Here is a 13,016-nt window from a genome sequence, read left to right as displayed (position 1 = left end):
CATACTCATCTCACCCTCACACACACACACTGCTCCTCATCCTCCTCCATGCTCTGCTGTATTTTGTTGTTGTCACATGACTAAGCTGCCTCAAGCAGACACAAGCAGGCTGCAGTGAATGAAAAATGGAGGTATTCTATGGCTATAAATGAAAACACTGCAAACAGCGATGCATGTAGAAAAGAAATTCCCTTTTGTGGCAAAACAAACAAACAGAAAGGAAACTGTTTATTTAAACACCAGGAATAAGAGATTTTTTTCCCCAGAGCAAGCAGTAAAAGAAACTTTAGGAGGAGGGAAATTCCTCAGACACACCCAGGACCCCCCAGCACAGAGGTCAGAGGTCACTATCAGAGTCTTTCCAGAAAGGCAAAGAACATCCAGGTAGCTCAAAGAGTGGTGAAAATGATGTTTCTTCAATCATGTTTCATTCGCTTTCCAGGTAAGAACGTTTAAATTCCAGGTCTCCAAGAACATTTTGATTTTATTTGTCACATATACAGTTATAGAAGTATAACGCACAGTGAAGTGCTCAGACTGACTGTACAAGTAAAAAGGAAGACATAATAAAGATGAATTCAAATAACGTTTTGAATAATAGCTATCTAATAGAAATAACTAGAAGGGCAACCATGGTCTAGGGGTGAGTACTGGGTAGCTGAGTAACTGGTGGGGTGGGGCAGCCAACAAGTGGTCCCATCAAGTAACCAAGTATTAGTGACTGTGTATTGGTCTAACTGTTACAGTTTCACATATGGAAGGACAGAAATACATTGTTTTTGTGCATGTGTACTGGTGTTTTTCTTGTATTTCTTCAGCCACCCTCACCGGTAGCAGTCACGTTCCCCTGTAGCAGTGCCAGTAAAGGAAGTTTTAGAGGACAGAGCATTTATTTGCCTTCTTTTTGATGGGTGAAGGGCACAGGACGGCCCGAACGACCTCATCAAACACAGTTTTAACACCACGTTGCGTCAGGGCTGAGCACTCCAGGTACTTGACAGAACCTAAGGATGGGAAAAAGGAGGCAGCTGGTTTATTACTGGAATCTGCCGTCTTCCATGAACTATAATTAACCATTTAAAAAAGTATCAGAGATAACTGAAGCCATTACCAATCTCTTTGGACAGGGCCAGTCCTTGAGAATAAGTAATTGGAGAGATTTTATTCTTCTTCAGCTTCTCCAGGGTGTCCTTATCATCTCTCAGGTCCAGTTTGGTGCCCACAAGGATTATAGGAGTGTTGGGACAATGGTGTGTCACCTCCTGGTACCACTACACAGAGATAACATTTATAAGTTAGGGGTATTATGTCTTAGATTGTTCAGCGTTATCTTGAACACTTTATTTTATCAGTGCTGCAACTAATTGCCATTTGCATGAAAAGCCTGACAAAGATGCAAACCAAGAATCCCAGCTGTGCACAAAAACTAGAATAACCAGATTTTCCAATATTTCCAGTGTTTGTTATCTCAACCTCTGTAAAGATCTGTCAAGACTATTTCTGAAAATGTAATTCAGTAAACAGTTTTTGATGGAACTGCAAATAAACAATGCACTATTTTGCCCCAAATCCTGATCCAGCAAAACTCTTGGCTATAAGGGGGAAACCTCACCGCAGCCAAACACACCTAGAGTAGGGGTGTGACTTGACCCACTTGGTGATACGAGTGACTTTTCTGTCTTTAGCCTGTTTGGATTGTGACTAATTGACGGTTTCTTGTAAACCTATAGGAGGTCCTATTCTTTTGTGAATATTTATCCATTTGGTTCATTACTAAGCTACAATAATTCAAAGAATAGGCAAAGTTTGACATCTTCAAGTTCAAAATTTATAGAAAACAAACAAAACTTGGTCTTGTTTGGTGTTGGTCTCTTACACCCTTTCCCATGGAAACTGGTTATACTGCACATGGTGTTAAACTTAAGTGGGAAACAAGTGTGACACATTGACAAATGTGTCTAATATCAGGCTAAATAATATGTTGTCTAAGAAGGTATGATAAGTATGGCGATAAATAGGCTGTGAAATCACCAGCAGTACATTTGTAGACAACAATCCCCTCTTTTTGGTCTTATTTGGACTCATGGTTATTCCCGTCTAAGTCTAGTGTTTTCTTTTCCCGCTAACTACTGAGAAACTTTCAGTCTCTGTAGCTCATAAATACTCTGTTATAATCATCAGCTTGTTGCTGCCAACTTGTGTCTGCAAAATGAACTGAGAAAGTAAAGTTGTGTGCAAGAAAAACAACACAATGTTGCTGTGACGCTGAGGGGATCTCTTCAACACAACGGACCAGTATAGCATCTATATTACTACAGATGAAGCCCCTCCGTCTGTCACTTTCCTCCACCTGGGGCAACAACTCATCCTTGACCCGAAATGGCCACACAACCTTTTTCTGTCAGAGAAACTATTTTTCATTCCTGTCACTTCACACTCGGCTGTGAGTCACTCCAATGCCAGCGGGAGGCCATCACCTGATGGAGCCAACAGAACCACATAATCTGCAAAAAGTAGAGACGAAATCTGCAATTGGAAGCCTTCTACCACTTGGCTCGGCCTAAAAATTCTGTTCCTAAAAATTATGAACAGAGACAGCTATGACAGCTATGGTACACAAGAAATTGACTGGTTGGACAAATTCACACTCACATATCCTAAAGAGCACAAAAAGCTAGTCCTGCATTCTACAAAGTGATGAAAACAGCATTGTTCCTCCTGAATCCCAGGTCTGACATACACACATACGCTCATGTCCTTTCTAGTAAACTGCTGTTTAGCTTGATGCTTCTTTCACTTCTGGTGCCAATATCTAATTTGCAGATTACCACTAGGACAGCCACCAACCACCTTGCAGCAGCAGCAGCAGCTCCGTGCATCGGCATAAACAATGAAAATACAGAACACGGTCCATTCAGACTCAATTTCCTCTGCCTTCTCTCTGCTGTTGAAGTTCTACTGGAGGTGACAACTGAAGATAATGTAGACCAGGTCCTCTGCCAGATGCTCCCAACACACCCTTACACATTGGGTAAGAATTTGATGACACAATTTTTAAAAGAGCACAAATTTGATGACAATGTTTATCATTTCTTAAGCAGAAATGATAAACATTTGTCAGCTGTCTCCACTTTCCTGTGTTCCTTTCATTTTATGACAAGTTGGAATCTGTACTATAATCACCTATACAACGTCCTGTTAGTTACAACTTTACTTTCCATCATATTAGGATCTTTTAGGAACTATAGCTGCATTTTTCCAATGACCTTATTGATTAGTTTTCCATCTACAGCTGCTTGTGCCTGTTTGGCAGCACAGGCATGAAATGAATGAACAACATGATGTCGACTACTCACCTTATGACGGACGTTTTCATACGAGGCAGGCATCACGAGTGAAAAGCAGATGAGAAACACATTCTGGTAAGACACAAATACCAAAGTAATCAGTGTCTGTAACAATCACTTCCTGTTAAGACGAGTTTTTGAGTTTTATGACAAATCTTTAGCTAATGGCTCTTTGGAAATCACCTTGTTTGTGCAAAAATACTTTTTTTGATGTCTGTTACATTGATATGTTTGAGATTTTTAGTCAATTCAACTAAAGAAATGAGAATAAATAATGTTTTTGCAACAGGTTTATAGTAACAAAGTGATAGAAAACAATTTAAAACTGGTTCTTTGCCACGTTGTCTGTTATCTGTCGACACAACAATGGTTCATCCCTCAGCTTAAGTTCATTTTTATACATGATTCTTAAGTGGTTTAATTAATTAAATAAATAAACACTGTAGAACTATTGCTCAAGAAGACTTAGAAGTGAGATATAAGGAAATGAGGGGTGACTTTTGCACAATAATGTAAGTGAACTATAGCACAACATTGACTGATTGCTGACAATCAGAACGTAATCATGTTTTTGTTGTGGTTGTTGTACCGTCTCTGGGTAGGAAAGGGGGCGGAGTCTGTCGTAGTCTTCTTGTCCTGCTGTATCCCAAAGGCCCAGGCTCACTGGCTTCCCATCCACCATAACATTGGTGGAGTAGTTGTCGAACCTGATAGAAAATGAAGTGCGTAGGAGCTAAACCTTCAGGCTTAATATAAACTGTTAAAACATTACCTCTACTGAAATAAAAAACAAAACAAAACAGGAGAACAAGGGAAATCGATTGATTTATTGTTTCATTATCCTACTCCTGTGATTCTAAAATCCTCTGCAAGGCTAATTTTAATATAAAAATTCACGCGATGTCAAGCATGATTGTGTAAGGATTGTGCAGGAGGATGAAAAAAAAAATTACTGACTTACACAGAGGGAATTTCCTCTCCAGGAAAGGCATTGGTGGTGTAGCTGATGAGCAGACAGGTCTTACCCACTCCTCTGGAATGGAGAAGAGGCTGGATTAACATTTACTGAAAGAAGGCAAAAAAACTCCCCAAAAGTTGTTACTGTTCATCTGGACGTAGCGTTTTCAGTGGGAGAAACATTTTGTCACTCATCCAAGTGACTTATTCAATCTTTTATAATGGTTTCCCCAAGCTTATAAACACTCTGTGAACGGCCACTGATTAATGGTCAAGTAATTAGTTAAGATTATGTGTTCCACTAATTAGTTAACATAACAAATCAGCTTTTCGTGTATTTTGAAACTGTTCGATTTTTAGACCTGGAATGTAAAACACTCTAAAACACTTTGGGTCAGCTCCTGTTGATTAAATGTCTTTTAGGCTATCAAAAAAAATAAACATGACAGTCAACACAAAAATTTCTCACTGCATAAATAAAAAAAAAAAAAATTACCCACAATTCAGTGGGCTCCACATTGAACTTAGAGGAAAGAAAAGTATTGATCCTATTGTGCTAGTATTAGTCCAATACCAATACCAGAGTAGGTATCGATATCATCGATGTATGTCTTTCTAATCTTTCTCTGAGTGAAGTTAGCTCTTTCTTTTCTCCCTGTAAAATACAACAGCTGGGCCTTTAACTAGCAACACATTTTGAGACAAACTGCACATAAACAATTTGTGTGTTTGCTGTTTGCTGAGCTGAGAGAAACATTGCATTTGAAATGATCTGCTAATTAAAAAAAAAATTAGTCCCTTTATGCTCTCTTGCCTTCTGTGGAGCTAGATTCTGAAGTAACTAATGGACATCAAAAAACAAAAAACTTGGAAAAAACCTTGAACCCCTGACTTCATCACGGCCTTATTCATCTCATTTTATGCGACATCCCGTGGTGATTAATTGCCTTTAATGTGTTACTGTTTAGGCTCAAACCAAAAATAAGGAGCCTGTTTTGAAAATATCCGGAGTAGAAAGTAGAGATATTTGTTTGTTAAACAAAACAAAACAAAACAAAAAAAATAATAAAACCTCTTCATTACTCATTTTCCCCGTAGTATCAACATGGTATAAGGCAGAGGTTCCCAAAGTGTGGGGCCCGCCCCTGGGGGGGGGGGGCGCAGAGCCATTGCAGGGGGGCGCGGTATGAAAAAAAAAAAAAAAAAGAGCGCTTGGACACTGTGGACAGGTTTTTGACGGGGCTCCCACACAAACGCAAAGCAGGAGATGAAGCATCGCCAAATATGTTTCCAAATCAACTTCCTTCCAAGCCAAAGACAGGAAAATATGGTGAAGCATATCTTCCCTTTGGCTTCACCTGCACAAGTGCCAGGTAGGTCTCCCCTGCAGAATTAGTTTCCCTGCGTCGGGAGCACGCAAGAAACGCGCGAACATTTTTCTTGTAAAAAAGGGGGGCCTGACAAAAAAAAGTTTGGGAACCACTGGTATAAGGTATAAGGTAAGCATCGCCAACCACCTATAAAATATCAATATTAACTACTTATATTAAATGAACTCACCCGTCTCCAACGACAACACACTTAATGGTTTGCATTGTGCTGTAGCAGCTGGAGGAATGCTGTCAGCCCGGGAGCCAGCCAACAACAGCTCATTCTCATCATGCTGCCTTGCTTTAACCTCGAAAGTCGGATGCTGGTGCTGGGCTGGGAATGTCGTCCGCGTTCCAGTGCTCGGAAAAGCTAGGAAAACAGGTTTTTTGCACCATGGCGAGGTGAAGACCTCCATCCATCAGTAACAACAACAACGTAAAGCATGTTTTCGTTGTTGTTGCTGTTGTAACACATTCCTGGATAGAGCCCGCTCGATCATAAGTACACATCAGGTGGTACTACAGAGACTTCAAGTATTACAGTTTTGTTATACTGTTTGCACGCACTGTTGTCACCTCGAGTCACAAGTCCGGGTTGGTGGGTCTTCTCCTACTTTCTTCTTTCGGCTGTTTCCTTTAAAGGTCTCCATCTGCCCCTACACCTTGCATCCTCTTCTGTCACCCCAACCCCGTGCACGCTACATCCACGGATCTTCTCTGTGGTCTTCCTCTTTTCCTCCTGCCAGACAGCTCCATATTCAGCATCCCTTGACTTCTCGGACTTTCCAAGTGGAAAATCCGAATTTAGGGAGAATTCCAGTTGAAATTCCGATTTAGAGGAGCTCCAGATAACGTCATAACTTTTAACGCGAGTTTACTCATAAATTTCCTGCATATATTCCCATACTTTAATGGGCTGCTCCGGAAGTAGCAGCAGCAACCGCTTCTGTGGTTTAAAAACCTTTGCCGCTCTTCTCACAAACTCACACTTTGCTCCTCTTCCTCCTCTTTGCACGTCTGTGTTTTGCTGTCTGAGCGGACACATGCAGGGAGAAAGAAGAGCATCCAGTGCAGGTAAACACACGGAATAGTGATTTCAGCGATGAACTTTGAATTTTCCCCTGAACTCTGTCTTTCAGGCTACGCTTTAAAAACAAGATTTATAGTATTTGTAATTCTGCTATGAGTGCCAGGCTCAGGTTGAATGCAGATACTCTAATTCTAACAACTTTACTCATGCAATTAATATCCAATACCATGGTTTATTCCAGTCTTATTTGTTTTGTTGTTGTTTTCTTTTTTTGTTTGCTGTTATTGTTTTTGTTTCAACTGTTTAACAGTGTTATTATTCCTCCGATAAGGCAAGTTTCTTAATGAGCCTTTCGGGCTTTCTTCCTCAACCATGATGTAGTTATTTTTATTTATTTATTTTTTACTTTATGTAATGAAGAACATGAAGGAAAAGTGGACCTAAAAGATTAGCTCCACACTTAAAGTCATATGCTCATACAAGATTTTATTGGCTTTTTTAAAAAGTGAGGTAATTGAAAACGGATATTCCCGGTGTCAGATTAACAATACAGTGAGTGAGTCTAACTTCTGTGCAAACAGGTTATGGCACATGAAAAGTGGAGGCAACAAAACTTCACAAATAGTTACTTCAAGCTCTTTGTTGACAGCAGTGACACGACTGCCTTCACAAAGAGAAACTGAAGTTAGTTAAGTGCTAAATATGGTGAAGCTGATTGAACAGCAGCAGGCGGTCAGCTGTGTTTTAAACGTTTGAGATGACAGAGCAAAGGTTTTGAAGTTTTTTACTTGTAAAAGCTTGAGATACACACACACACATATAGTCAAAACTTTCAAGTTTTTTTTCAGAAGAACAAAAACGATTCTTTGGTCAGTTCCAACTTTAAAAAGTATGTACTTATATTAAATAAAATCTCAACAAACTACATTGTGTCATATACTTTCTTTTGCATATATTTGTATATAAACCATTTTAAATTGCTGGAAAACAATCTAACAAAAACCCACTTTGTATATATCCTCAGTACAAATCTGGGAAATTACATAAAAGTATATAAGACTGACGTTCACTCAGCTTTGGTTTGATTGTCTTTTAAGGCAATAAATAAATGAATAAATAAGTGTTCAAAAATAAAAAAGACAGGCTCAAGAAGTGCAGTATTCTCAGTGAAATGGGCAGTGAGGCTCACATATAGATACTTTGTTAGACTTTAAATAGACAAAATATCTGTTGAATGTCTATTGGGGACGAGGAAAAGTTATTTTACAATAATTATATTTATCATTTTGTGTCTTACAAAACATCCAATACATATTAGAAGGCCTCAAGAAATTCGTGGTCTCCTCTATACAGTATTGTTAGGACAGAATTAGGGTCTAAAATAGTCCAGCCTCTTCTTGTACACCTGACCCTGCGTTGGTATAACTGAAGTTTTTGTGTGTGTATACTGGTGTGTTTCTCCCTCACCACTAGCAGCCATGTGTAACTGTTCCAGTGAAGGAAGTCTTAGAGGAGAGAGCATCTCTTCCCCTTCTTTTTGACAGGTGGAGGGCACAGGACGGCCCGGATGGCCTCATCGAACACAGTTTTAAGGCCACGCTGAGTCAGGGCTGAACACTCCAGGTACTTGACAGAACCTGAAGACAGGAAATGGAAAGCCGTTAGTTTATTATTGGAATCTGTCATCTTCCATTAATTACATTTAATTGTTAAATTATCAGAGATAACTGAATCATTACCAATCTCTTTGGCCATGGCCAGTCCTTGAAGATAGGAAATTGGGGAGAGTTTCTTTTTCTTTAGCACCTCCAGGGTTTCCTTCTCAGCCCTCAGATCCAGTTTAGTGCCCACGAGGATTACGGGAGTGGTGGGACAATGATGTCTCACCTCAGGGTGCCACTGCACAGACACAGGGGTGTCCTTTTTCAGAACTGTCTGTTACCTTAAGCACATTATTTTATAATAACTTCAAGTGATTACTGTTTGTAATGCCAGTCTACTGTTTTTGGGTTTTTTTTTGGATGAATTAATTATTTTGGACCTTTCTGCATGTTCTCCTTGTGCTTATGAGGCTTTCCCCCCACGATTCAAAGACACCGGTGATTCTAATTAGACTCTTGGTGTGGATTTGAATGGTTGCCTCCAAGTTAGATAAAGTTCCTTCCATATATTTTCTGTCACTTGTCCAGACCTCCCACCCCAAAGCCGCCTCCTCAGGCTTATCTGTGGGGAACACCTAGGCATTTCCAAGCCGGCCAAGAAATGTAATCTCTTCAGTGTGTCCTGGATCTTCTCCAAGGCAATACATCCCTGGAAGACTTTGTCCACGAGGCACCCTGGAGGCATCTTAGTCAGGTTGCATTAACTACCTCAGTTGACTCCTTTCGATGTAGAGGAGTGGCAGCTTTACTCTGAGTCACTCCCAAATGACTAAACTCTGCACACTATCTCTAAGGGTAAGGCTAGCCTTCAAAGAAAGCTCATTTCCGCTGCTAAAATCTGCAATCTCCTTCTTTCAGTCACTACGCAAAGCTTGTGACGACAGGTGAAGGCAGGGAAACAGAACAGTAAATCAGCAGCTTTGCTTTCATGCTCAGCTCTCTTCACCACAGCAGACAGGTACAGTGTTCCATATCTGCAGACACTTCACCCATTATGAGACATTTCCAAAATTTCCACTCTTTAACATGCCAGGATCCTTCAGGCAATATAAATGTATTTTTCTATTATTGATCAGGTTTCCATCTACAGAACAGGCATAAAATGAGTAAACATCATGGTACTGACACCGAGAGCTGGACTAGTAAAACCTAAACAGGCAAACCCCATCCAAAAATCTTTCCATACAGCCACTACTCACCTTATGACGGACGTTTTCATACGAGGTACAACACACAAGCGAAAAGCAGATAAGAAAAATGTCCTGGTAAGACAAAGAAACAAAGGAGTCAGAATCTAATCTCTTTGCATTTTGCAACAAAATTGGTGCAGCAATTTATTTAAATGTGCATGCATACACTTGTGGAGTTTACATACACTGATTATGAACATGACTGTCATGGTAATTTGGGGCTTTTAGTATTTCTTGGAACTGTTATTTTCCAAAGTGGAATGACTGTACAGCATACGTCTTTGGATATTGGCTGTCTTTTCTTATATTCCCCATCAAGGGGATCCCACACTGCTTTAATAATGTTCTGTCAGGAAAGGTTTCTTGACAACCGCCTTTTAACTGAGGTAATTTCTGATGAGGCTTTGGTGAATGGCCGATGGATCATCCCTTGAGTTAGGTGCCTCTTTTATTCTTGAATGATTCACCAGTCAGTGTTAAAAGGTTTTAGATCGAGCCAAACCACAAAGAAAAGAAACCTTTCTCCAAAGAAATGAGGCAAGGCTCAAGTACTGTAAGTGAACTTTAACACAGCATTGTGATCTTTTTTTTGTACCGTCTGTGAGTAAGAAAGTGGGCGAAGTTTGTCATAGTCTGCTTGTCCTGCCGTATCCCAGAGAGCCAGGGTCACTGGGTTCCCATCCACCATAACATTGGAAGAGTAGTGGTCGAACCTGACAGAAGTGGTGAAGTGTGAATGAGCTAAACTTAGTTTAATATGAACTGTTAAAACATTACCTCTACTAAAATTTAAAAAACAAAAAAAAACACACAGAACCTAAATGGAAATCCACCTTTCCTCTTATTTATTGTGCCCTTTAGCTGCTTCTGGTCTCTCTAAAAAAATATTCACTCATTTTTTAAATCTAACTGAACCAAAAGCCTGTGTGTCAACAGCTAGTTCATCCCACAGTTACAGTAATGAGGATCAGCACTTTCCACAGCTGAAACAGAATCAGATTAGGTGTGGGGTTTTCTCATACTTTGTGTAACACGTATTTTTCTTGGCTAGTTACAGTCTCGACCTGTTCAGGGTGTACCCCACCTCTTGACATGTGAAAGCTGGGATTGGCTCCAGCCCTGATAAGGATAAACAGAAGAGGATGGATGGATGGATGATTACAGTGAACTGCTGTGATTGTAGCCTCTTCCACAAGCCAAGCTCTCACATTACATGATTCTGCAACATGATCCCAGCTTGATCATGAAGTGAGGAGGATGGAGACTGATTAATGATTGCTAGTCTTGCATAAATAAATAAATGTTCACTGCACTGCACTTTTGGATACTCACACTGAGGGGATTTCCTCTCCCGGAAAGGCATTGGTGGTGTAGCTGGTGAGCAGACAGGTCTTACCCACTCCTCTGTAAGGGAGAAGAGGCTGGATTAGCATTTACTGGGGAAAGGAAAAAAACAAACGTAGGTATGAACTGAGGAGACTGCACCTTTTGTGTGACTGGGTCAGGTCAGTACCAGTTGTGTTACTTTTCCAAATGTACAATGCCTTGAAACAGTATTTGTACACGCTGAACTTTTCCACAATTTGACACGTTACAATGACAAAATGAAAGGGATTTTATGTGACAGACCAGCAAAAAGTAGTGCGAAATTGCTTCCATAGTATTCTACATAATATTGTACATTTAAAAAGATCTTAATCTAACATACAATGTGTCATAATATAATAGAATTTTCCATTCTGAAAACACCATCACCAAAACAAAGGAACCCATCAGACATAGTACTACACATTGCTGTGTTTGTGTCTACAAAGTGTTACTACATGAGACAACCTACAAAATAATGTAAAAACTAATAGATAAATATTCCTCTATATTCTCAAGAAAACGTCCTACTTTGATTATTTTTCTGCTGATGCTTCTCCTCCTTTATTAAGTTAAACTGTAGTTTTTCCTCTGAAACAGCGCTGCTTAGTGGCTTCATGAAAGCTGCTTTCCCTTTCAGCACTGAGTGCAGCACTTTTGAAAGTGAAAGTCAGTTTGTGGATTTAACATTTGAGCACACTGTTTGGAGATGCAGTGCTAAAAATCAGAGGCTGGGATGCTGAAAATAAAAATGGTGTATCTTTATATCCCCCGCCGAGCATATTTGTGATTTTTTTGTTCCAAAATAAATTTAAAAAAATAAATAAATAAATAAATAAATAAAAGATATGGCATCGAAAATTGTAGCCTATCCCCCCCACAATCAAGTTTGAAATTACGATATCATGAAAACCTCAAACCTTTAGCTAATGTTATATTTAAAGGTAAAAAACAGGTTTAAAACATTAACTAATGCCGATTAAATAAACTTACCCGTCTCCGACGACAACGCATTTAATGGTCTGCATTGCGCCGCAGCTAGCCCGAGAGCCAGCTAACCCCAGATCGATGCTCATCATGCTGCTTTCCTTTTAACCGGATGGTCGGATGCTGCAGATGAGCGCTCATCAAGTCGAGGTCAAGCCAGCCGCACCTTCAATTTTCCTGCTCCTTTATTCTTAACATTACGGTACTGGTGTCGTCCAGAAATCCAGAAACCCAATGAAAGACGTCTTTATCCTGTAGCTTTGAATCAGTTTTCATTTTATTTGCAAAAATAACCCTTTACCTTGTGGTTAATAAGTAATACAAGTTATTATAATAACGTATTAGACATACATGACAAATTCTAAAGCTGTTTTAATAGGCTATTTAATATTGCGACATTGAAGAAATTCCTTAAAAAGCGATAGAAATATTTTAGTAAATTTTCATTCACGTCTCCCAGCTCACAGTTAGTGTCATAGCATATAACTAAAATAAAACAAAACAAAAATAAAAGTCCGTAAATACTCCATCTAATCAATTTATATACAGTATTATCTTATTGCTTCCATAATATTGTACATTTAAAAACATTGTAGTGTTACATATAATGTGTTATAATATTATACAATTTTCCATAATCAGTAATTGTAATTAAACACTTGTAATTTATATTCTAGGGTCTTACACGTTGAGACAACTGTTGCTGTGGATTGGATCTATATATATATGGAATTGAATTGAATAGTTCTGTAAAAGGTGATGTATTAGTTTCACTGGACTGCTATTCAGGTTTACCCCAATGACTGTACTCTACAGTCATTGGTTTACCATGACTCTACATGTGGTGAGTCTTACCTCATATCTGTACAGTTTTAGAAAAAATAAAAAAATAAAAGCAAAGTTCACTCATATTACATTATGATATGTATAAGTCTCAAATTTAAACTCTAATTACAGAAGTACTTTTAGAGATGATTGAACAAATCCACTATTCCAGTTGACTCTACCTGTGGTTAATGGCATCTCATAGAACTGTATATGGCTTGATGAAATAAATAACTATTATTAAATTACCTAGTAATATGTGTAATACTACCATTTGTGAACTG

The 13,016-nt window shown here is 39.1% G+C and overlaps 2 protein-coding genes across 4 annotated transcripts; both read right to left on the bottom strand.

Moving 5' to 3' along the window:
* Positions 1 to 224: 224 nt before the first annotated feature.
* LOC106096418 (ras-related C3 botulinum toxin substrate 1-like) lies at positions 225 to 6,831 on the bottom strand. Of its 3 annotated transcripts, none has more exons than XM_013264787.3 (6): positions 5,865 to 6,831; positions 4,305 to 4,380; positions 3,937 to 4,054; positions 3,357 to 3,419; positions 1,112 to 1,271; positions 225 to 1,004 (listed from the first exon to the last, which is right to left on the bottom strand). In XM_013264787.3, the coding sequence occupies exons 1-6, from the start codon at positions 6,088 to 6,090 to the stop codon at positions 874 to 876; spliced, it is 774 nt and encodes a 257-aa protein (XP_013120241.1). In that variant the 5' UTR covers positions 6,091 to 6,831; the 3' UTR covers positions 225 to 873. The 3 variants fall into 3 exon arrangements, with proteins under 3 accessions (XP_013120241.1, XP_025762754.1, XP_003456406.1); XM_025906969.1 differs by having other exon boundaries at positions 226 to 1,004; positions 3,898 to 4,054; positions 4,309 to 4,380; positions 5,865 to 5,981; XM_003456358.4 differs by having other exon boundaries at positions 229 to 1,004; positions 4,309 to 4,380; positions 5,865 to 5,981.
* LOC100696834 (ras-related C3 botulinum toxin substrate 1-like) lies at positions 4,311 to 12,457 on the bottom strand. Its single transcript, XM_005461063.4, has 7 exons — positions 11,914 to 12,457; positions 10,888 to 10,959; positions 10,151 to 10,268; positions 9,565 to 9,627; positions 8,444 to 8,603; positions 8,172 to 8,341; positions 4,311 to 4,380 (listed from the first exon to the last, which is right to left on the bottom strand). Exons 1-6 carry the CDS (start codon positions 11,997 to 11,999, stop codon positions 8,211 to 8,213), a joined length of 630 nt encoding a protein of 209 aa, XP_005461120.1. The 5' UTR covers positions 12,000 to 12,457; the 3' UTR covers positions 4,311 to 4,380; positions 8,172 to 8,210.
* Positions 12,458 to 13,016: the final 559 nt, after the last annotated feature.

The sequence above is a fragment of the Oreochromis niloticus genome, linkage group LG4 (genome assembly GCF_001858045.2).
Source record: "Oreochromis niloticus isolate F11D_XX linkage group LG4, O_niloticus_UMD_NMBU, whole genome shotgun sequence".
NCBI lineage: Eukaryota > Metazoa > Chordata > Actinopteri > Cichliformes > Cichlidae > Oreochromis > Oreochromis niloticus.
The sequence above is the reverse complement of the archived record's forward strand: the minus strand, read 5'-3'. Positions and strand labels throughout refer to the sequence as shown.

Excerpts from the sequence above, each read along its gene's own strand:
- LOC106096418 (XM_013264787.3), bottom strand. The coding sequence starts at position 6,090 with ATGGAGGTCTTCACCTCGCCATGGTGCAAAAAACCTGTTTTCCTAGCT. Across the intron at positions 4,381-5,864 it reads TGTGTTGTCGTTGGAGACGG|AGGAGTGGGTAAGACCTGTC; the intron begins GTGAGTTCATTT and ends TCTCCATTCCAG. Across the intron at positions 3,420-3,936 it reads CCCTTTCCTACCCAGAGACG|AATGTGTTTCTCATCTGCTT; the intron begins GTACAACAACCA and ends GTGTCTTACCAG.
- LOC100696834 (XM_005461063.4), bottom strand. The coding sequence starts at position 11,999 with ATGATGAGCATCGATCTGGGGTTAGCTGGCTCTCGGGCTAGCTGCGGC. Across the intron at positions 10,960-11,913 it reads TGCGTTGTCGTCGGAGACGG|AGGAGTGGGTAAGACCTGTC; the intron begins GTAAGTTTATTT and ends TCTCCCTTACAG. Across the intron at positions 8,342-8,443 it reads GGCCATGGCCAAAGAGATTG|GTTCTGTCAAGTACCTGGAG; the intron begins GTAATGATTCAG and ends TCCTGTCTTCAG.